General features: G+C 35.6%; 1 protein-coding gene across 5 annotated transcripts in view; it reads right to left on the bottom strand.

Annotated features, from left to right (window-relative positions):
- Positions 1-24973, bottom strand: part of RYR2 (ryanodine receptor 2) — a 392986-nt gene that overhangs the window by 207075 nt on the left and 160938 nt on the right. For all 5 annotated transcript variants that reach the window (XM_069010345.1, XM_069010346.1, XM_069010347.1 and 2 more), the window contains 3 exons: positions 15069-15168; positions 11585-11681; positions 1809-1883 (listed from right to left, as the gene is read on the bottom strand). In XM_069010345.1, the coding sequence (XP_068866446.1) occupies positions 1809-1883; positions 11585-11681; positions 15069-15168 (272 nt within the window). The remainder of the gene's footprint in view (positions 1-1808; positions 1884-11584; positions 11682-15068; positions 15169-24973) is intronic.

Genomic DNA, 24973 nt, shown 5'->3' with positions numbered 1-24973 from the left:
CTCTTCTGTTTAAGTTGAGGGAGCTTTGGGGTAGAAGGAAATATGGAAGCTTTCTATCTTAGAAATACATTTATCTTCTTCTGTCTTCTGCACAGCAAAGTCCATATACTCCTCAAAAGGACATCTGAGTCCAGTGCTCTTGCATAACTTCTGTTTCTCTAGTCAGTAAAATGTCAGGTCATGAATCTCAGCTATTGTGTTGCCGAGTCTGGCAAAATCCATCAGTTCTGCACCTTTCATATCACAGGTCATGCTGGGGAGCTGCCTTTTCTCTCGTCTGATTCAATTTTCTCTAGGACCCAATAGCTACACACCGTAAGAAAAAAAAAGCAGCATAACTGAGCCATGCTCCTAGTTCATGCCTGCAGGATAGGAAAAATAACCATTCATGTGCACTTACAAGAAAAGCCTTTTGAGCAGAATGTATCTTGTGAAGCCATTTTTGACTACTAAAAATATTTTTTTGCAATGTGAGAACATGAACTCTGTACCCTTTTGGGTAAGAAAGCAATGCTGAGCAATATTATTTGGTGTCCCGTGGCAGGGCATCCCAAGGGCATCTGTACATGTAGACTGCCCAGGCAATTTTTATGAGAGTTCTCCACCAATGAACAGAGCTGAGAAAAAAATTGCTCCTTTAGAAACTTGTAAAATTCACATAGCATTATATCTGCAGTCATTCTGGGAAGGACTACAACTGATTGAGAACTTCAGGCATGCATACACAAAGCTACAAATTGGAGGATTTGCATGAATAGTAATGGACTGCAATTCAGCACTGAATTTATAAAGCAATTAGAATATCATACAGGAAAATAGGTTTGTGAGGGACATGTAGGAGAGAGTGTTATTCTTGGGATTTTATTTAGTTCTTTTTTTCCTGGTAAAAGAATTATGGTTTTTAAAAAGAAAGATTACCACTCTCTTTGTTACAATTGTTTTGACAGTTCTTGCAATTTCTTTCAGTCATATATGTTCAAGTGTTTACCTTCAAAAGTGTGTATACAATGCCTGTCAAAGTGATATATATGATGGTCATAACAGAAACCTGTCATTTCTTGGATCCCCATGTTGCTCCACTACTGCTTATTAGGAAAGTAAATGCCATGGGGAAAACAAAAATCCAGAGCTCCTTCCACAGTTTCATCGTTGTTGTCACTGTCTCAAGGTCTATTTTAGACCAAAGGAAAAATCTCACTGCCCTATCACTGACATTTAATGTCATCCTATTAATAAAATGCACGCAGAGAAAACAGCATCATTGGAGTGCAACCTTTTCATAAGCTGCTCTGATTTAATCTCTGAAAAGCAATCATTTATTCATCACTAGAAACTTTATCACAAGCACATATGGTAATATGATTTAAATGCAATTTTACACTGCAATTACCTTAACAAAAAAGGCACAATTCCTTACTATTACTCCAAGACTTCCAATAATGCATGATAGAATTTTTTCTGTAAATTTTTTATTTTAAATTCTTCCAAATGGCTTAAACAAGCTGGAGGAGGAGTGTCACATGTCATTTTTTTTTAAGGAAACCGATTCTGGTTTTGTCATTTATGTGCTATAAATGTAAATTATGAATTCACTGACAGCTATAACAACTTCAAAAAACAATCAAAACACACACCCTCTCTATAAGAACTTGTTTAATATTTAATGAAAGTCATATAAAGCATTTTTAAGGATTATTTTATTTTTACTTGTCCAGATTTATAATTATCATTTTGATTTTATAAGATCACTCTTACTGTACAAAAAGTGTCCTGCCAAATGTCCTTTTTCTGAGATAGATTTTACTTACGCAACTCTTAGAGTCTCTAGTCGCCAAAGGGAACGAGCATGAATGGACACAGCACCGCCTTCATAATGGACAGTTCTGGAAACCAAGCAATGGCACAGACTAAATGTTCAGCATAATTCATCATCATATGTGTTTGTTCATTTAACCACATCTCTCATTTTAAGAATGTCAACAAGATTATTGCATTTGTCAGATTCAAAGGTTATTAGATTCAAAACCCACTCTTGTCAATTAAACCTTCAGACTTAGTTATTTAAATTTTGTTTTAATTGTCCTTAGCATCCATTATTGTGACATTCATACTAACAAGGTTTATACAGCATTTGATTAGACATTTTTCTTAGTGTTTTAAGGATAAAGAATCCAGAGGGAAAAACAGTATCAATAGCCTGATAATTACAGTATTTCTAGATTCTAACAAAAACCAAATACCAAACAATGATGATTTGTGATCACTGCATGTATCTCCCAGGAAAGGTAGTGTTTTATCAGAACTTATACTATTAAAGTAACTACAACCTATTACACAGAATTTTGAAAACGTACCTATTTAGCACTTTATTTTAATAGCGTAACACCCAAGATATCACAACAGCCACACCAACACATCCCAGATGTTAACAGCTTCCTATTTAAAAGTTTTTATATGTAATGACCTCTCTAATTCCTGCACATAACCAGAAATATAAGTATCTCTAGAAAACAGTCAATTAAGCCTAAAAAAGATAGTGAGATTTTTCTCCATTATTCTATACGCAGGTAAGTGATCTATACTGGATGCACAAAATGGTTAAGGTTTACAGTCACCAAAAGGCCTGAGGAGATAACCGTGCTTTACTTCAAAGTAAACACTAAGGAAAGTTAGCATTGCCATTCTAAATTTAAGGAGCCATTCTTTGGATTGTGCCCTGCCTGTGCCTGTGTTTCTGCCCTATGACACTGACAGAATTTAAAAGCCTAGACCTTTCCCTTGGGAAAATAAATAAAAGAGTCATTTTTGCAAAGGAGTGCTGGCACTATGTTTATCAGATCAAGCATGTCAGGGAGCACTACCAAACAATGGCCTAGTTTTATAGATCCTGGAAGAGCTGATGGACTAAATAAATGTTGTGAACTTCAGTCAAGATCAGGCAACACCAAAAACAGCCAGCGGCATAACTTTAGGAAATATTAATAATGAAATTGTAGGCATTCCCCATTCTTTTGAGGACTACAATTTTGGAATCAAGTACATACTACTCACTAGGCTTTAGCTTTCAAAGTCCTCCTGTGGATATAATACAAAAGGACTGAATGCTTAGCACAGACGAAAACCTAGCATTGAAAGAAGTAGTTCAAAGCCAAAAGAAATAGACTTAGAATATACTTCTCAGTACTGTTAAGCATACATGAAAAAATAGATGTGCTAAAATTCATCTTGGAATGTAGTAAAAAGTATTATGGAAATAAATACTTCCAGACATTGCAAAAGAATGAAGACAAATCATACAAGAGAAAAAATTAGTCCAAACACAAAATAAGTAGATCTCACTACAGTTACAGAATCAGAAACACTGAACATTCATGACCCAGGTATAAATAAAAACTCTGGCACATGTTCCATGTAGCAAGAAGTTATAGGTGGATATATAAATATGTACAATATTCACCCTTTGACCTTATATCCACTATTTTCTCCAAGTATTATCTCAGCCATTTGCTGCAACGGTTTTGATGCTAGGAGCAGGTATTAGCAAATCTCTCATTTCCCTCTCACAGAAGGAAATGAAATTCAAAGGCAAACTTATTTTTTATTGAAATTTACCTTTATTAGTACAATAAAATGCAGCTGCTAAACAACCTTGAACTCAGCTATTTCTCTGTTCAGATACTCTCTCTGCACTTCAGGTTCAAACTCTTCTTCTGCAGCTAACAGACCGAGACTGGATTTATGTTGTAACATCTCAAGAATAACAGATCAGATGTCACCCTGGTTGGTTGGTTTGGATTGGGAGTGGATGATGTGGGTTGTTTGTTTGGGCAGCTTGTTGTGGGGGTTGTTGGTTTTTTTCAAAGTTGAAATATTCTGATTACATCCTGGCTTATTTCAGTATGAACCTCACTCACAAAAATGCATTTAGAATCCTTGCACTTGCATTCTGCATAATATAAAATGAAATTTTATCAGCAGTTTACAAGGCATTAATTATATGAAAAATCAGGCTGAAGCGAAGTTTTAAATCCGTAAGAACGTTTCATTCTTAAGTTGGTACCTTTTTACTTTTCAGGGATGAAGCTCTTTCTCACAATGGAAGACCAAAAGGTGTCACAGTTTCTCAGTTTGATTATTCTTTTGAAGATAGTTTTTGTTTACACATAGCTGTTAGGTCAGAGTAACATTAAACATCTAAAAAGCCTCCCATCTTAAAATATTCTCATGAGTGAAGTAGTTTACTTTTATGCAACTGTCTATCCATTATTTTCTTTCTCTGTTCCTTCCAAGGGGAGCTATCAGTCTTAGAATGGTCATGAAAGATGAGAAAATGGGAAAGAGAGAGAAGAAATCCTAAATGAAAACATATGACTTGTTTACCAAAGGAAATAAAAAGGGTTCTAGGATTTTCTCTTACTTCCATATGAATGACCAGGTACAGCAGCAACAGAGGGAGTAAAGGCTAAAAGACAGTTAGAGAACTTTAAGGACAAAAGTCAAAAAGGCAGAAGCAAAGCCTCAGCAGAAGAGTAAGTGACAGCAGTCTGGAGGGGGACTGAAAGAGAGCTGGTGACTGGAAGGCTAGGAATCAAGGATCCCTACAGGGAAGCAAAAGGAGAAGCCTGAAGACTGGAGTAAAGGATGAAGCAGCAAGACTTTGTACAAACACGAAAGGAGATACATGCTACAACAAAATAAGTTAGCACAAAGCATTAGAGTAGGGTGTAAGCTCTTGTGTTTTTAACTAGATGCTGTCTTTGCTACAGAAAAGATGATAAAGAAAAGATGGCTTTGAATAAAAGATTTCTTTAAAGAAAGGCAAATCACTTTGCCTTTACCATAACAGCATGCATGCTGAACACATTGTCCCAGAGCAGATGAATATGTTCATAACCCAGACCACCTCAAAAGATAAGGAATTGAAAGTTCATTTTTAGCTTTTTCATTAAAATAAATGTAGTAAACTGCTCTGAGATTGCTCAAACCAACTTCCTTAGTACTTGCTCTATATATCATTATTTGATAGGATGCACCTCATTTCTTTTTATATACTTCTGATGACAGTTCAGTGCTGAAAAGGAAGGATGATTTATAACATTTGAATCCTTCTTGAAGCTGACACTAGTAAGTCATATCAAGTACTGGTACTGCCAAATGAAAAATTGCTTTGAATAACATGAAATAAGCACAAAAATTCTCTGACTATCAAAGAGTTACTAGAGATTTACATTGACAGGACAAAAAAAGAATTGAGTTCCAAGGTGCAAAGAAGAGGCACATTACTTGCCAAACAGTAGAGAAAAACCTCCACATTACAAAAACTAATTATGAAATTATAAGTAATGTAAGTGTATAAGGAAAATACAAACAACAGCAGAAAAAGAGAGGACAAGAAGCTACAATGAGTGTTAGTGTTCCTCAAAGCTTGGGATACCTTGTATCTTCAGAGCCATACCCATAACATTAATTTGTGACTTTTTTTTCTATTTTTTCCAAAGCATTTTATCCATATATTCTACATTTATGTATTAAGGATATTAACCACTTTTATTTCAAAATAAAATATCTATAAGTAATTCAGAATCTTTGAAACTTGTCAGTTAATCTTTATTATAAAACTTCATCTAGTTAATTTTTTTTTTGCGTAATGAAGTAATTTTTTGGTCTGACATATGACTGTAAGTTACATTTAAAACACCATCCTTTTCCTGACTATGTCGTTCATCTATTTAATTCTCCTTAATCCAAATTTAGAGCTGGGACTGGCAACCGCATTCGTCTCCCTGCATCCGTGCAGCACCAGGGACAGCGCCACGGCCGCGGCGGGACCAGCTCCTGCTCTCCCCGGCTCATTTGCAGTGCTCTTCTCCAGCTTTCCAAGAGCGGATGCAGAGGGAAAGCGACAGTAAACATCAAAAAAGAAAGCTCCACATCTGAACCTATCATCTTGAATTCCAATAATGAATTAATTACACAGGTTTAAAATAGAGTACCACGTGTCAACCCCCCTGGAGAACCATTACTGAATTTATATTCTTATTAAAGTATTGTTCAGCAGAGAGAGGGTAATCATTTCACTGAAGTTCACTGACTAAAAATGGGAATTAAATGAGGTTAAAATAAATTACATTAAATAACAGTGTTTCGACACTGCTGAAGTAGTCTTGGTTGAAGAACCTGCAAATCCTAAATTCCACAGCAAGAATATAATGGAACAAATTTCAGTAGCTTAGAATGACTCAGGGCACCTTAAAAAAACAGTGTACCTGGATCACACACAAATTAATAAATCCAAATAACATGTCAAAGTTCAAGTGAAAGAATATTTTCCACTCCTCTCAATGACAGACAAGGCTGGTTTTAGTTTGAAAAATCAGTCACTAAAGAGCTCTATGTATGTTTTCAAAATAATTTTTAAAAGCACAGCCATCACTATTCAAGGCTCAAGGGTTGTTTTGGGTGCAGGGGAAAGGTTATTGACTCATGCTGATTGAAAACTTTCTGAGTTCACATTTCAGTCATAAATCATTCTCCACACATGCCAGATCCCAAACTTTCTGAGGTACAAGAGACCTCATTAGTTCATAATGCCATAACAAAATGTGTCAGAGAATGGCATGGAAAATAGAAAAGGAGCTGGGATTGGCTAAGTCATACTGATTTTGACCATCACTTTAAAAACCTGTCCATCCCTGAGAGTAACACTAAGTGCTCAGTGTAATTTACAAAAGCCTTAACATAATATGTTTCACCCAAAGAAAGTCTCAAAGGCAGGAATGGTAAAACTGCTTCTGAAATTAGGCTACATTTATCCATTCCCTCATGAAGGCCTGTTCTGAATGGATGGTTTGAGAAATTGGAGTCTGCTCCAGCCCAAACAATACTTTGAAAAGCCAGGAGCACTCTTCTCTCTGTCACAGGTAATTGCTTTCCATAATGATATATTTCTGAAGGGTCCAAATTGCACTGCAGTCATCACTTTAAAACACATATTGGAAATCAAAATGCAAATTAGTTGCAATGGGAACACTCATAGTTCCTTTCTAGACTGGGAACTATGAATATCAGAGCCCTACTACTGTGAAGTATTTAAGTTCTAAAAGAATATGACATATGGTGGTATAATAAAGAGCAAGCCCCACAACCCAATCAAAAAATAAAAACCCACCAAGTAATTTTGATTACATATTTCTACTGCTATCTGCCATTAGCTTTTTTGGGGACTTCTAAGGAAAAAAAAAAACACAGGAAAAAAACAAAAACAAAAAAACCAACCAACCAACCAAAAAACAAATCCCCTCAACACAAGAGAGCAATCCAAAACTCTACAGTCATGCCTGTACTAATAATCAGCTGACATTTCTACAGGAAACTAAAAAAAACCACACATAATACAATGTCAATAATGGAAAACAAGTCCATTTAATTGAATTGCAAAAAGAAAGGGGGGGACGGGACTGTTGACTGATTCAATTGTGATAAACTTATTATAAACGTTTTTAATTTTTTTTTAAATTCAGAGAGTGAACCAATGGAAAACAACTTCACAGAAGCACTTTAATGTATACATGCTCCAAATACCAACTCCCTTCATAATTAGAATAAATTTATTCATTCCTTTGATATTATAAATTCAAAAGTGAAGACTCTATACTATAATTACCAAATAACAGGTTTAAGAAAAAAAAAGTGTCACAATTTCAACAGGAAAAGATGTCAAAGGAAACTAAAGACCATTTCAAGGTACCTGTAATACAAAAAGTGATTTAAATCTTCTGCTGGATAATCATATATAACCCTCCACCCTAAAAAAAGAAAGAAGTATTAAAAATTATTAAAAAATTTCTCCTGGAGGGAGAAACTGGAGGTAAAGGGTAGAAAAGAAGACTATGCAATCCTTTACTTAAATTAAAAAACATACATAAATCAAGGAAACCATGGTGGGTTTGCCTCATTCCTAAAGACAAACTGCTTATATCAGCCCATACGATGGGATCTAATCACAAACCATGTGGACAGACACTGAAGGAAAAGGAGTCAAGGTAAATATGGATTCACAGCTACTGTGCTGCTGCAGAAGTTTGCCCCAGCTTTGAAGATAGATGGAAATCAAAGTAACCACCATAAGAACACCAAACTGATAAAACTATGCTTTCTCTTATCTGTCTATACCTCTATCTATTTTTTAATCTACCTGGAAATGCTTCTGAAATTTGACTTAAAGAGTCACTCTGCTAATTTAGGTCTAGCTTGCTAGAGATAACTAAAGCACTTTGAAGAGTAAAAACACAGTTTAAGGATTCTATGCATAAGGCTTAAAGCAGCTGCCTTTAACCAGCAACATACCTAACTAGAATATGCAGTAAATTACATTTAATTCAGTGGAATTGCACATACTTGACCTTTTGTCTGTTCCTTTTTTGTTATCTGGGTCAGTGAGTGAAGACTACCAGGGTATCTTTCACCCCACCCATGGCATTTTAAAAACGATACCACTATATTCCTCTACTGCAGTATCAAGTGAGCCAACATATTACCACAAACTTCTCAACTTGTGCTGCTTCCAATTAGAATGCTTTTTGATTACAAAGAAAACTTAATCAAGCAACTTCACGGAGATCTACTTGAAACTGCTTCCCAAGGAAAAGTTAAGTTTCTGACTTGACAGCAAAGTCCCTCTTCCACAATTTAATGAATCCACCCTACCTAGGGTGATTACAGTACCACAATATAAGGGCCACATGGAGGGACACAGAAGCTTAAAAATTAAGCAAGGAAACACAGCATAGACTCAGAAAAAATTGAGATGCAGAAAATAATTTTATAAGCTTTTTATATGACTATTTCTGCCACTGTACTAGGTCTCTTCCAGTGTAGATTTGGATGACCTTGACTCAGAGGAAGCTTTGTTAGGTACTGTAATCAAGAAGAGAGTATCTGCCCTGTCACTGCTTCATAGGTCTCCACTGCGCAAAGTGAGAGTATAAACTCTCATATGTACAAGAGAATAAACATCTTGAAAATTTGTGTTTTATTTTGAACTCCTGGTACTCGTTGAAACACTTTTATACTCAAAATTTATATAACTGTATCAATGTTCTAAGAATAGCATAAAACTATAGCTATTTTTGGAAACTGCCTAGGAAGATACTTCACATCTAAACTATTTATTTATTCCCTGAAATAGATACCAGGTGACATTATAGAATAAAACTGTTATTTTAGGATTGTCTGATCTTTTATTTATTTTAAAAGGCATAAAGAGGAGACCTCTGCAGAAAAATAAAAATGAGATAGAGGAATTAATGAGTCATAACAGGAATGGTATTTCTCAGTGCTCGTTTATGCTGCCATTCTGCACAGCAGACCTGCTCTTCAGGTATATGCTGGAACAAAGCAAACCAAACAAAATCACAATAATCTATCACCAGACTACTTCAAAAGGTAATGACAGGATATGGAATATGGAATTATTATACTTCAAATATATCACACCTTAGTATGCCTCATGTGCAAAAGTTACAGAACTAAAAGACAAAATAATTTTTCTTAAAATTTCCTACCTGCCAAAATTAGCCATATTTTTAAATATAATTCTGTCAAATGTTGAGTCACAACCATGAAAATGATGTATGCATGCATATTTAAAACTGAAAGGAATTATTTTGAATTTTTTTGAATAGGTAACAGTCCTAATTAGGGATGAAGTATAGATATTTTAAGCAATCACTAAATTTAATAATAATTCAAGAGAAGAAAATGTGGGTCACAGAGCAATTATAAAATAACTCCTTATAGTTAAAAGTAACTATAGATTGTGTTCTAGGTTTATTAGTAAAAAATACTTAAAAATATTTCAGAAAAATAGAAAAACTTCGGAAAGGAGATTATGGAAAAAAAAACAAACTTATTTTTATTTTGCTTATCAAAGAAAGTTCCTGAATAACAGTACATTTCAGAAGATCAAATCTGTTTCTATCAGGCACTAAGAAGCAATGTTTCTCAGTATTGATGTCAGGAAAAATAAAGACAAAGACACACCTACTATTTGTTGCCTACTACCTCTGCTTCTTTGGGGGTTTTAGACAGGTATGGGGAAGGCAGAGAGAAATACAGAACACAGCAGACACCACAGAAAGAAATACAATTATCTGATTTGTTTACAAGCACTGCTCTGCAGATTACGAAATTAATCATATTCTTCCCATGTTATAGGACAGAGAGATGCATCATGTGAATGCACAAGTAGGTCAAATCAATTTTTTCTTAATTTGCAACTTCACACTCTGTCACTGTGTTTTACATATGATGTTAGTCTTGTAGAAAAGAGATTTTTAGTGTGTTTTTAAGGACTGAAATTCATTTCTGAAGTGTTTGATCAACCTATAAATCTGAAGTTACACTACAACTGCATTTTTGAAAGGAATTTTGCAGGATTTAGGTTGAAGTAAGAGCAAACACTATAGGATCTTATTTATTTATCACCCTATTTTTTTTCTCACTTCCAGGCTGAGGATAATAATAGCTGTGATCAAGCTGTAATGACTCTCACATGGTGACTAAAACTAAAACCTGAACTGATCACATTTTAAGTATCAGCATTTTGAACGATCTTCTGCATTCAAAAACTATTCCCTTGTCTGAAAATGAGAAATATCCACGAAGTGTTGGTCACCAGCTGTATAAGAAAACTCTGAGGTTTTTCTCATTAACATTTAAAAATTCATAGAATTTTTCTGTGAGAGCTTCCAGAGTCTTTTCCTTACCTTTACCAATGAGAATAAATAAAATAAAAAACACATTTCTATTTACAAAGCAAGAAAACTCATTTTGATGAGTGAGTTAATGAATGGCACTTCCTTTGTCATGGAAATGAAGCTACCCAATATGCTGCATTAAACAAACTATTCCAAAATACCATTTAGCAACATTTAGCATTTAGCCTGCAGGTAGAAATAAATTATATGACACTACCCTACCAAAAACAAGTTTAGGGCATATTTTATTAGAGCAAGTAAAGAGGGCTGATGCAATCACTCCACTGAGACATGCCACTTACAGGAACAGTCTTCTCGCTATTTGGATTTTTTAGTTAACAGAGAGAGACACATACCAAGTTGTCATCACTTCTCTACTTCCGTTCTAGGATTCCTTGAGTCAAGAAAATAACCATAAATTAAATTGTAGACTGCCATGACAGGTAGAACTGAGATTAATTCCCAGATTAGTTACTTTGAAGGATTGGGCAGTATTCTTACACTCCTGTCCTAAAGAAATTTTTGTAATTACAGAAAAAAACAGCAATAAAAAAAACCAACACATTTGATTCACAGTGCTTTTAAATCAGTAAAAATGGCAATAAATTATCAAAAATCACAACTGCTTTTACATCTGGTAAGTGAAATCAGACTTGAACAATACTGAAAAGAAAATACAAAAGGCTCATGTCCAAAGTTTATCTCAACAATATTCATTCTTATGAGTAATAAATCTCATCACAATATCTTTCAAACAATTGTACTATCACTTATATTCTGATTCAGCAACATTCATTACTATTATTCTTTATAGGCTGGAAACCTACCTTCTTTGTTCTTCTCCATGTTCACCCGAAGGGACTGTCAAACATTCATCCATGTGACCATGCAATAACCTCAGAACATCCCCTCCTATCAGGTATCCTTGAATAAAGGGAGAAAATCGAGTGCATTTCTCTAAACACAGCAACACACAAAATTACAGTTCAAACTGTAATAAATACTATCAGGTTGATTTCAGTTATTTCTGTTGGCATTTTATGTTACTTTTAAAAAAGAGTCAGAAGAAGGGGGAAGATATCTCATACCCTGGGGTGCCAGTTGAACACTGCCAAGTGAGAAAAGTTCCAAGTTAGCAGGTAGGTAAGGATGGATCAGGATAAAGAGGAGCCACAGGCAGGGGATTCTACATATCCATCACAACTCAGAAAAGACTGAGCCAACCGAAACAAGGAACCAAGTACTCCTCTCTCAGATTACAACAGAAAAAATGGGAAACTTCCATCTTACCTACTCACTTTTCATTTTATTTAAGATAAGAATTCCAGTTATCATATTCCCAAAAAAAAGACTGATATAGCTAATTCATTATTTTTAAAGCTCTTTTTGGAATATTTGGAAGTTTTCTGTGAGAAAAACTTCTGGGAAGATCCATTCTACGTTCTGCTTGACAGAAAACCCAAAACCAATAATCACAATTTATTTGGACTCCAAAGGGAAACTCCCATAATGCAAACACCTCCACTGCACGTGCAGGTTCACAGCCAAACACTTGTACAGATGTGTGTGTGTTCACAAACTAAGGCACAGACCATACACATAGCATTACAATATTTGAAGCGCCAGGACTTTGCAGCCAGAAGCTGAAAATAAGGCCATAATTCTTATCAATTAAAGATGTTAACAAAATAGATGTTTTTTCATCAGTCTTTTTGCAGTAGAGATGTGACATTAAAAGGAAATACGATTTTATGTTATTCCACAAATATTGTATTATAACCAAGCAACTGAAGAATACTAAAACCTGGTAGGTTTTAAGCACAATTCAATGGTATTTTTTCAGCCTGACAAGCTAAATGTAAACACTTCTTTGTGTCCTAAACTCACCTTCCCTTCTTGCTAAAAACAGTTAATATCAAATTGTACATTTGAGCAGGATGCCATAACATAATTCCTTGGGTTTAGTGTTATAGCAACAAGATGTTTTAAAAATTATACCTGAAATTATATTTTGAAGCAATGTCTATGTTAATAAGTAATGCTGTGAAGCAAGACAGATCTGTACTGGTAAATGCTGTTGGAGACCCTTCGGTCACACTGCACACATTTAACAAGTTTATTTTGAAGCTACATGAATTTTTTTTCCTGAATATATCAGGTAATATTTCAGGATATATATTGTTAAACCTTTAAAATCAGTATAAATTTGGTATTTATGTGGCAAATTTTAGCACTGATTTTTTAAATTCTTGGTCTTGACACAGCAGGGTATGCCCAGGTATCTGTTGTTATATACATTAATTTTTACATGGACCTGTGGCAATATAATTCTGTAATTTGTTTTAAAAGTGACCCCCATCTACTTCATCACACAGAATTAGCAGAATTACTTGATTTGACTCTAAACTCTGTTTTACTTAAACAATAAATTGACTTCTGCATAAGCCAATTTTACAGATATGCTTGTAAAAATAAATTATTTTCTTTGAACTACCTCCAGTATCCTAGTTCATCTTATAGACTAATTATTCATTATTTTCACTTCAAAATAATTTTATTTAACTGAATAGTTTAATTAATTAATCTATTTTTAATGAAAAGTTTTGATTAAGAGAGGGTATTGTAGTGCAGTTATTCCTATATATTAATATTTTATTTATGAATATGAAAAAGCATTTTGCAGATAATAAAAAAAATAGTTTATTTCCTTCTTCCTTTTTGAGGTAATTTTCTCTGGCTTGGCTACCATTTTACTGAGGATATAGAGGAAAGGCCTCACACACTAAGTGTGATATTCACTCTCCCTTCACCACAGGACTACCTTGATTATGGGAACTGTTGCCTCTTTTTCAAGAACAAGGCCCTTGCTCTAATCCTTTCTGACACTAGCCACCTGTTTTCTCTAGAAAACATACTTATCTTAACAAAGATAATGTCTGTACCTGAAGAAAGTGAAAATGGAAAAGCACAGCAACAAAGAGCAAGCACATACACAGATAAACACAAAGCTGCAAAAACCATATTACATCATTTTCACATTATTTCCTGGGAGTATGAGTATGCTATATGACACCATGTCATTGTGGATTTCTGCTTCTCAAAAAGACAGGCAAGTCTCAGCAGTGAGGTTCACCAGGCAGAGATGTGACACAGCACAAATCTGCGTCTCAGCACATAAACCATGCCTGGATTATTAGCAAGAATGACACACCAGTGCTGCCAGCAGTGGGAGGACAAGGAGAATGGAGTTAATAGGAAGAAGCAAACTGAAAAGGTCTTCTCATTAACAGAAAGTTTTTCTCCATAAAGCTCAGCTGCCAAGCAATGCACTAGCATTTTTTAATAATGGTTTGTACTATAAACCATGTCAGACAATGTGTACATGCAGAGTGATTCTCATATGTAAAAACGCTATATAAATGACTATATAAAAAAAGAGATGCTGGGTCCCTAAAATCTGAATGAGCAAAGTTGCAAGAACATTCCATTACTGAGGTTTAAAATATGCCAAATAAAAAGAATTGATGTGAAATTTCAGAGTATTGCTTCTTTAAAAAATATTATCCAAAAATCACACAAATGAAATGACCTGCAGCTTTAACCTTCTTTAAATTCTATTACAACACCCACTCAAAACAGTCAGTCTGCAGGAAAGTAGAACTCATTAGGCTTTACATTGTGACAGACTTCAGAAAAACACTGTTTGTTCCTTCACTTTGGAACCAGTATGCATAAATTCAGGGATTCTTGTCCTTTCAATGTCAGAAACTACATTAAAACTCCTTCCTAATTCCTAAATAAAATAAATAATTCTTGAAAGCTGTTCTCTTTCTGTCTTTACCCTCCTCATGTTTTTCTTTCCAACCATATGTTACTCATAAAACCATTTCCCATCTTCAGTCTTAGGATTTCACATCCTGCTTCCAAGCCTCTTGCCATTTTTTACTCAGTCTCAGAAACATGTAACCATGACTGCATCCATCAGAATGATTTGAGATAGTATTTTAAACCAAGACCAAAAGCCATTTCAAAAAACATATTACAAATGTTATCATATCTTTAGAAAAATGAGATTTGAATGAGCCATTCAGTACTCAGCAAAAATATGTAGAAAACTATTAGTGTTAACTTTGAGTATAGCCTTCCCTCTGTTTTCAGATCAATTGTATACTTATTTATTGTATTCAATGTTTACATAGGAGAAAACCTCTCCCACATAATAATAATATGGATAATAGGCATAATAATTTGATTTTTAAAGCATTTCATTTACTATCAGTCTTTCAATATTTAAAGTTGAGTCGATCTTACCTTGGGCAACTTCACTTCCTGAACTGATTGGTGCTACACTCCAGAGCGTCTGCTGGAAGGCTGCATCAACATGTAAGCTACCATTGCCATAAGAGAGATGCTAGAACCAGGAAAGAGGGAGGCTTTTATTTGAGGTTAGTTAAAAATCTCATTACAGAATACAATAATAGTATCAGACATTCTCTCATTTCTTTCAAACATAAATTGTTCCCATTGCAAACACAATGCTAGCAAACACAGAGCTAGACCTGGGTACTCCTCAAGGGACATTAGAAATAAAGCTAGAATAGTAAAGCATATTTGCCTCAAAAAAACATACAGGAACAGTACAGAACAGTCAGAGTCAGTTGCTTGGCATCTTAGACTACAGTGAACACTGAAGAACCAATTGTTAAATGCCGTGGGGGTCTTATACTTGTGTACTTCCTTCGACGCACAATGGGAATTTCCATGAAGTTTGAATATCGGGATATCACCTTAATCTGTATTTCGAGTGTAACTTACCACTTGAATATTTTTTGCAGGCCACTGGCTTCCTAAAACTGCCATTAGGTCAAAGAAATTATGTAAACAAACTACTGACTCTGTAAGTCACTTAAGACAGTTCACAAAACACATTCTTGAACAAAGTTTTCAAGATCCAAGCAAAACTGAAACAATCTTTCCTTGAAAGTCTCACTTCCTACCTATGCATTCAATGGGTGCTCTTCTTTGGCTGTGTTACTCCCTACCTTCTGCCAGTGCTGCAGATCTTTGCAGTAAGTGCAACAGGTGCTGTCTCTTCTCAGAATTCCGTGTGAGTTCCAACTAGTTCAGTGACATTGTCTCAGAAATTCCTATCTCAAAGCATACTGTATTGCATCCATACAAAATCATTTGACCCTCCCACACCATCAGTCACTTCCATGGATATGCTGTCAGTGCCAAACATCACAACCTTATGTAAGATTACGGAACCAAGTGTTCTGTGAACAAGCAGCTGTTTTGAACAATACTGTTTATCTTACTAAGGAATAATTTTTCAAGTACAGTAACATTTATACACTTTTATCAGAATTTTATCTTAAACTACTGGACAGTAACTGCACTTATACAGTAGTATTGGTCTTTGTTTCCATATGTTGTTGCCAACATTAAGAGCTTCTGGGTAAAATAATTAAGGACACAAAAGACAAAAATTTCAGTGGAGGTCAGAAGAGGGTAGATTCTCAATGACATGTGCAGAGTTCTGTCTCCCTACCTGCACATCTTCTAGTTGTACAAAAGCACAAGAAATAGCACATCAGCTCATTTAGAAGGCTCCCATAACAGCTAATGACCTGCAAAGTAAGAGATCTCACAAAAGCCATGTTTACACTGCACCACTGTCACTCAACGCATGTAATGGAAAACATTAATGAACTAATAAGTTCTTTGCCTTTTATTCTTCCCTTATATAGGGAAGAATGGGTATATAACTTAGTGAATGGCAGACCAGGACGGGAGATTAGAATCTGCAGCCCAGCTCCAGCTCTATTTTTGCCCTGTGGGCCTTAATTTTGTTAGGGTTCTTCTAAGATCACAATACCAATCCAGTTAGTGACAACAAGCAATTCAACCAAAGCAGGAATATTACTTTTCGAGGAAAACACGTCATTCAGGATAGACAAAAGAGGAGGAGGAGAACTCCTCCATCATTTATATCTGCCATCACTAGAGCACTTCTTCTAACTGTGTGTTTTGTACATGTTAATTAACTGATTTTCAAACACAGAACTATCGATTGAATTAGCGTTACATTTCTATAGACAGGATAGTGAACAAAAATACATTGTTGACATCTCTCTTCAGAGCACCTGTAATTTTTATCCATTCATTGGATTACAGTTGCGGTTCTGATTATATTCCAGATGTCTCAAGGTGAGTCACCAGAGAATAATAACTTTAAAAAGGATGGTTCAAATGATACAACATATGACCTCCAAGGCAGAGTATATTCTGCAGTTCTTATCCTCACTTCCCTAGATTCGTTGCAGCATCCTTAAATTTACAATTGACAGCAGGGGTTCCTACCATTTACAATTACATAAACTATGGTGTTCATTCCCTAGAACAATTCATAGAAAACAATAAAAGGAAGCTTTGACCATGTAGAGAAAATACCCTGTTAACGGATATCCAAGGATTCAATTATATCCAATGTATTGAAAAAATCCCAAAAGATTAGAGATGCCAGTATTTATCCTGGCATTGCCTAAGTTTTTAGTGCTACACTTTAACAATCTCAATGTTGTTTTAAAGCAATTTGCTCTCTGTCTGTAACTTACTGGACTTTATTGGTTTTGCACTTTCAGCACAATAAAGCTATCAAAATGAAACAAGTTCTGTACGTGATGTCTAGGACGTGGACATGACACTCACACTGGTGCTGAACAGTCTCCATACATATTACACAGATATTTTTTACCTGGCGTATCAGTGCATCTGGCAGAAGTGGAAGGTTTCCATCATTGATGAGGACCACATGCATAGCACGTCTTTTGGGTATGTAGTAATAATTGGAAAGCAGAAATATGTTTGGTTCAGGAATCCTGCTGTCTATTCTGATCTTCATATGGGCCTTCCCCACTACAGGCAGGTTGTCTCAACCAAGTAATGTATTTCCTGCACCAGTGTCCAGGTTCAAGCAAAAAGCTAGATTTGTCTTCCCTACTGTTAGACTGATAATCTCCTAACTGATTATCTTAGACTGATAATCTTCCCTACTGTTAGACTGTTAATCTCCTAAACCAGCATTTAACCTGCAACAGGGTTTTTATCTCTTCTCAGATTTAAATCATGGTATTTTATGAATATGGGTTAACACTACAGTCCACCAGCAGTTTATCTCAAGGATAAACTCCAAAACTTATCTCTGAGAATACTGCAGGTTTCCCAACTGAATTTAAAGGCATATTGTAAACTCTATACTGCTCTGCAGCAAAGTAACATAATCATAACTCTGTCCCTAGGTCTTCAAAAAGAACACAGTGTATTTCAGCTCACTGAAGAGCTAAGGAATCAGATGTTAATTTCCACAAGAACCCTTTAGCAGTGATTGCTGCAGCATAGCTGCATTTACAAGAGCTCTGAATAACTCAATGATATATTTTAAATTTCACAGTCTGCATGAAAGTTTCTCTTCTCCAAAATGTGTGTGTGTGTCAAAAGACAAAAATGTAAAGAAAGGAAAACTTTTGCTTCAGGCTTCCTCTTGGCTAAGGTATGTCAATATTGCCAGTTTATCTAGCAATATCTATTTTCATCTGCAGTTTGATAACTCTGCCTTCAATCTCAGGCCATTTCAAATAGCAAGAATAGCAAAAGAAAAGTAATAAACATTATTTACTGGAAGATTTTGAAAACTATGTATGAAGCAGTGCACTTCTCAGAATGTTTAAGTACTACACAACCACAGCATCAACCACACTCCTTCAGATTTCTTAGTACCAGCTGGTGCAGAGATAAATGGAAGCTATTTCCTTTCCTGTACACAGAGACTCTGACAGCCCTTGCTTCCTGACTTAAAATTACTACACCGATCCCAACAGAAAAGCAGTTTCAAACAATTAGGCACCTATCCTCAACTGACCCAAGAACCCCTGAGATGTTCCAAGTCTTGAACAGACACCATTCCCATGACAGGTACACAAGAATGTACTTGCAACTACAACTAAAGAAAAGCAAAAAAGTACCAAAACAAAACAAATTATACTCCTTTTCCTTTTTTTCTCTCTTCTTTTTTTTTAATTAGGAAGGGAAAAACATTTTGCATCCAAAACCCAATGAATTAGCAAACTTCAGTAAAAAATCAACGGTTAAACTAAATACACAGTCTCTAGAAACAAAACCACTTGTTAACTTCCCACTTATGTAATTTCTATTCAAATTTATTACCTGAGTCATTGAAAAAGTATTCTGTAACAGAGTATTATATTGAAACAGTCAAAACAAATACCAATATTTATTCACAAGGAAGGGAGATACTGGACAGAACTAACATAATAATAGCTGCATCTTTGTAAAATTTTTATAGAATTAGGGGTTTGTGCTTGTGTCTTATAGTGGCAATATATTTATATTCATTGAAACATCTATGAACGCTTTGAAAAAGTTTGGATAAAAATGGGTAAACTTACACTACTGAACAAAAATTATTTTCTAAATTTTGATCCATAGTAGGCAAAGCCCAGGAAATTTTCAAAGGCTTTAAAGTACTAAAAAATCCTGTTTTCTTTGCATTTCTTCAGAGCGCTTTAAACAGTTGGCCCGCAAACCCAAGAGCAAAGTGAATTTTTTCATTGATAAAGAAAGAGAATTTCAGCAATATACTAAGCAATTCCAACTCCTTCACTCAGCATAAATTTACCATCAGTAAAGGGAGAGTAGGAGCTAAAACCCACAGAAATTTACCATTACAACAAACCAGGTACTCCGCTACCGCTTAGCTGAGCACGGGTAATTGCAGATGCAGGGCAGGAAAGCATAAGGGACCCACAGAGGGTAGAAGGGGGTAGTTTGCATTCCCCCTCTTTATAATAGCTGTCCTTCTGCACTGTATCATCAAAAGCCTGAAGCACATCAGCTACTATGCTTCCAAATGATGATCATTTTGCATGATTAGTCACAAGAGCTTTCATTAGCAAAGTATTAATTTTACAGAAGCAAGCATCAAAAGTTAGGAAATGTCAAACTAAGTACCCTATGGAAAAAGAATGGCTTCTAGTGAACACATCACTCTACAGTCTTCAATGGCATGATACTAGTTTTTGCACATGTGCTACCTAATTGTATATACAGGATAATGGAGCTCAGTTGGTCAACAGCTGCTCAGTGCTCGGTTTTCCCCTCAATCTTCAGTCTGCAGCCTCATGCTTTATTCAATATAGTCAATTCTTCAAAGCTTTGAAAAGAGAATTATTAATTTCCTCATAGGCTTTTCTCTTGCACCAATTACAGTATTTCACAAAACATAACAAATATTAATGAATTAATTTTCTCAAAGAAATAGTATTATAGCCCATTTTCCATTGGGGAAGGGAGGTACAGAGATTAAACTAAGAAACTTTCACTAATCTAGGATGCCCAAGTTGAGGTGACTGCATCATATGTAGTTTATTGGTCAAGGCACATCTTACATTCACCTCAGTTGCAGTTATCAAGACTGAGTAACTCTGAGGTTTCAACCCCTAATAAAAGGAGGAGATGCGGGAGACACAACTCCAATAAGGAATATTCCAAGTAAGGGATGAGTAGTGGCCTTTTCAAAGCAAGTATACAAGATCATCTGCTCAGCAAATTTCACAGTAGAGTCTGGTACAGAATCTAATTCTCCAGGAAAGTAATTAACCATCATACCACCAATCCTCCAAATGCAATTCCCAGCTCAAAATTTCATCTTCAAAGTTGCTTCATACCACAGCTTCCCTAGTACACAGCCCTGACACATCCATTGAACTTTTGTCATCACTGAAAGAGCATTCTAAGAAAAGCCAGTGTGGCTGTATGCTTAGGAGATTTCATAAAAATATACCAGTACCATAATTTTTGCATTTTTGCATGCCTGTGATTTTTTTTAAATTTAAGAAAATTATTTTGTGTTATCATTTACATGTAGTTTTCCTAAATTCTTAAAAAAAAGGTAAAAAGTAATTCCACTATTACAGTTTTCTACCTGTGGTTCATGTGTGCAACTTGAAAACCATTATTTAGACATCTCCTTCTTAACCTACTATAAAAATCATGGCAGGAATTGGCTGTCAGCATACCACATGTGACTGCTGCGCCATAATACAGTGGGTTTCCTGCATAGTTGCTGGCAGTAGTTATCTAGCCTAATTGCTCCAGGCCTCTACCACTCTTTTCCCTTCCAAATCTTTACCCCAGTCTCACTAGAAATTCTTCCCTGCAAGAGTGGTGAAGCACTGGCACAGGTTGTCCAGAGAGACTGGGGCTGCCCCATCCCCAGCAGCGCTCAAGGCCAAGTTGGATGGGGCCCTGAGCAACCTGCTCTAGTGGAAGGTGAACCTGCCCATGGCTGGGAGGTTGGAACAAGATGATCTTCCAGACCCCTTCCAACCCAAACATAGAATCTGTGATTCTACGTCTCTCATCTAGCCAAACCAGCTTCCTGACCTAATTACTGCTCACCTTATCACCCAGAATTAGGACCTCCTCCTGCTTCAAAAGGTTCTCCTTAGATCTACGAAGCCTAAGTGGGGTCTTTTAGGTTTTTTTCTTGCTCAAACTCTTCCTCACATGTCAGCCAGCATTAGATTTCTCTCCAGAAACTCACCATAACTCCTAACCCTCAATTCTTTTTTCATTTATTGGCCTCAGACTTGCTTCTCTCTGGACTTTGTCCAGCAGTTTAGTTCTCCCCAGAAAGCCCACTCCGCTCTCTTGACACCCTTCATTGCCAGTCTCACTCCACTTGTTCTTCTATCAATTCTCCCTGCCAAAACCACACACTTTTTCTGTCCTAAATTTTGAACACCACTTTAACCAGCGGATGCCTACTCTTCCCTTGTGACGAGCTTCTTGTCCCAGACAATTTGTTAGTCCATTACTGGCTGCCTGCCTTCAGTTGACAATCTTTTCAGCCACTCATCAAGTCCCACTCAGTTTCCCTCCTTCCCAATTCAGTCCCACTCCTGTCGCGGATACATCACCTGCCTTTTGTTCCTTCTACCTTGTCACAGCTTCTTCCTCCACATATCTTAAATGACAGGAGATCACCGGCAGCACACACAACACTGAGTTCTCAGCTGTCAATACAGTGCCTGGCTTCATTCCTGCCTTGAGCAATCCATTTCAAGGAATATCTGCTCTCACCAGGGCTGGCATGTATTTAATTATTCACTGTAGAGGGAGTTTAAACAGTTCACTAACACACAGGAGGTGCTAGCTTATGTAAAATAGAAAAAGTCATCAGACTTTTAGCTACTCAAAGAAAATTTAAACACTCTTCCCTGGTCATGATCAAGCTCCATTGTTTCAGGAGAACGTTTCTTTACTAAGTTTAACCAGGGAGAGTCTTATTGCCTTTTTATTCCTTTTTCTTGTTTGTTTGGTTTTTGGTTTTTGGTTTGTTTGTTTGTTTGTTTTGTTTGGGGTTTTTTTTTGTTTTGTTTTGGGTTTTGCTTTTGTTCTTTCATAAATTATTGAGAAGTACACAAGAAAATTACATCTTTTTTTCTTCCCTGTCTTTGAGTTCAATAACATTTGACCTCTTCTGGATGAAATAAAAAAATTATCTCACACTGATTAAAAAAAAAAGGGAAAAAAAACAGAAGTAGATGCTACTAATTCTAGTAAGTGATTTTTTTACATCACATGCACTTGATTATAAGTACTTGGAAGCAGGACTCCATAAGGCAGAGCAGCTTGACAGCCTTAATTATTGGAAAGTCCTACCAGCCTCCACAATAACATTTCAAATCATTGTATAAAGACTCCATGGGAACTGCATTATGATCAGTGTAACAGAGCAGCTCAACGCTACCTTGGTTCCACTAATTCCAGGTTTGCTTATGCAGATTAAAATTACTCTTTTAAAAAACCTTTTTTATAATTTTTCAATAAAGAGAAATTATGGAATTGTGAATCTACACAGAAGAAAGTAAAGTCCAATACTGAATTTTATACTTTTAGAAAAAATAATGAAAGGGAAGAATAATTTTTTTTTTTTACATTGAAAAAAAACCCTCACACACTTCTGGGTTCCCTGATACTACTGCACCAAGAAATTATACAGATACTTAGAAGCTGTTCCAAGCATATGATAATAAATAAATAAAACTAGGAGCTGAAAATCAACAATATATTTGATGCAAGAGGATACAGAGGCAGTGCCTTTGTAATACTGAGGAACCTGTCCTCCTGTCCAGGAGTAATGGCATGTATCAGCTCCACCTTTAAAATAGTTTGATCTAATTTGGATGCTATTATTTTTGAAAGGGAATTCTGCCATCACTTAACCATGATAAAAATATTCAAGGAAAAGTTTACATTTCAAAGGAAAGTTCCCAATTAGTTTCTTGTTAGTTTTCAGTAGTCAAAAAAAAAAAAAATCATTTCAATCAAATAAATGTCAAGGCTTCTTCACAGATCTGCATAATGCAGCTGCAGGTCAGCATTGCAGTCACAGAGACAGTAACTCAGTAACTATACATAAATCTCAGGTTATACACCAGTGTTGCATTATACTGAAATCTGTGCACTGTAGATTCAATGTTGGGGGGTTTTCCCTCTTTCCTGACTTCTCAGCCAGAACAATACCAATCTGATGGGTAACAATTTTCAGTTTTATCTTTATTTATGCATTTTGTATTTCAACTTTATGTCAAATGATTTTTTCTTAAATTATGTTTAAAAGTTATTCAGAGACTTCATGAATTTGAAGGAAATTGCAATTAATTGAACTTCTAAATTATTGAAAATTGGCAATATTGAAAGAAATCAGGATATGTAGTTAATAAGAGGCATAGGCAAACCCCTATTGGGGTTTGATACTAATATGTACAAGTTGGGGAAACATGCTAGAAATATTACATCTGTACTTTATCAGGCTGTACTGCCTCAAGAAAAGAAACATAGCAACTCTGGCTTGAACTTAAATGGTGGCAATATTTATAGCAGAACATCTTTTTGCTCTGTGCTAACAGGGTCCAGCAGAGCCAAGTTCCCTCTCTGAAGTATTTGTCAATAGAGCAGCTCACACATTATATAATGCCACAAGCACTTATGTAAGTACTTTTCCTCAGAAATTCTACACAGGATAATAAGGATCCAAAATCCCATTGTCTAGGCAAACAGTGAGAGTTAGAGGAAGTGAATGACTTGCCCTGGGGCATTGTTGTGAGTCAAAAGTCAAAATCCACCTCTCTGGACCTTTAGCTTATGATTTTAACATTGATCTTCCTATCAGTTTAACACTTGTTCAGTGTAAGTAAAAAAGATAAGTCTTTGGGGAAAATATAGAGTCAATTGTCCCAAAATATTTTATTTTGTGGAAAGAGGAGAAGGGGTGCTACAGCAAAGTCCTGATATTTCCCTAATACTTAAGAGCGTTGCCAATCAAATGAGGTCTAAACACTAATCTACTGACTACACTGAGATCATAAAGTGTCAATGTTAAATTAATTAAGCTGCAGTCAGACAACTGGAAGACCAACTTAAGAAGCTGACATAGTTCTTCTCTCCTCTTGCATTATACAAATTCAACTAAGAGCTGACTACATTTTGAAAAAGCCATGCCCTATGAATGAACTCTATTCATCTGTTATTTTTACACGCACATCTTTGCCCCAGGATGGTTAACCTATTTTTCTTCATTCAGAAAGAATTAGCAAATTGCTTGAAAACACAGAGCAATATTGCAATATACAAAGGTGACATCCCAGTCCTATTCCTAACAGCGTATTTACACAGAACATTTGATGGAGAACTTACATTTTACTAAGATTTTAATCACAGAGTATGTAACATACATACAACCAACCCTCAGCATCCTGATGAACACTATTTTCTGTCAAGAGATCCATATGAGGAATTCCACTCCCCTAGAAGAAGCATTCCTCAGCTGGATTCAATAGAGCTTATTTGGTCTCAATATTGAAGCAGATTCATAAAAATAACTTCATCTCTCCACAGTCCTATTGTAAAAGGTATCAATTGCTCCATTCTTTTAAGTCATAGAAAATAGCAGCTACAGCATGAGACTGCCCTCAACATGAAAACAATGAATTGTGAATATGAAAACAATGAATTGTGAATATTTTCAAACTTATATCCTTTGAAGTTATTTTTGTAAACAGCCAAATGGATTAAGACAAACATTTTAAGACAGAGAGACAGCTTTCATGAAAAATATTCACTTATTGGTA

Source organism: Aphelocoma coerulescens, chromosome 3 (assembly GCF_041296385.1).
Source record: "Aphelocoma coerulescens isolate FSJ_1873_10779 chromosome 3, UR_Acoe_1.0, whole genome shotgun sequence".
NCBI classification, from domain to species: Eukaryota; Metazoa; Chordata; class Aves; order Passeriformes; family Corvidae; genus Aphelocoma; species Aphelocoma coerulescens.
The sequence above is the reverse complement of the archived record's forward strand: the minus strand, read 5'-3'. Positions and strand labels throughout refer to the sequence as shown.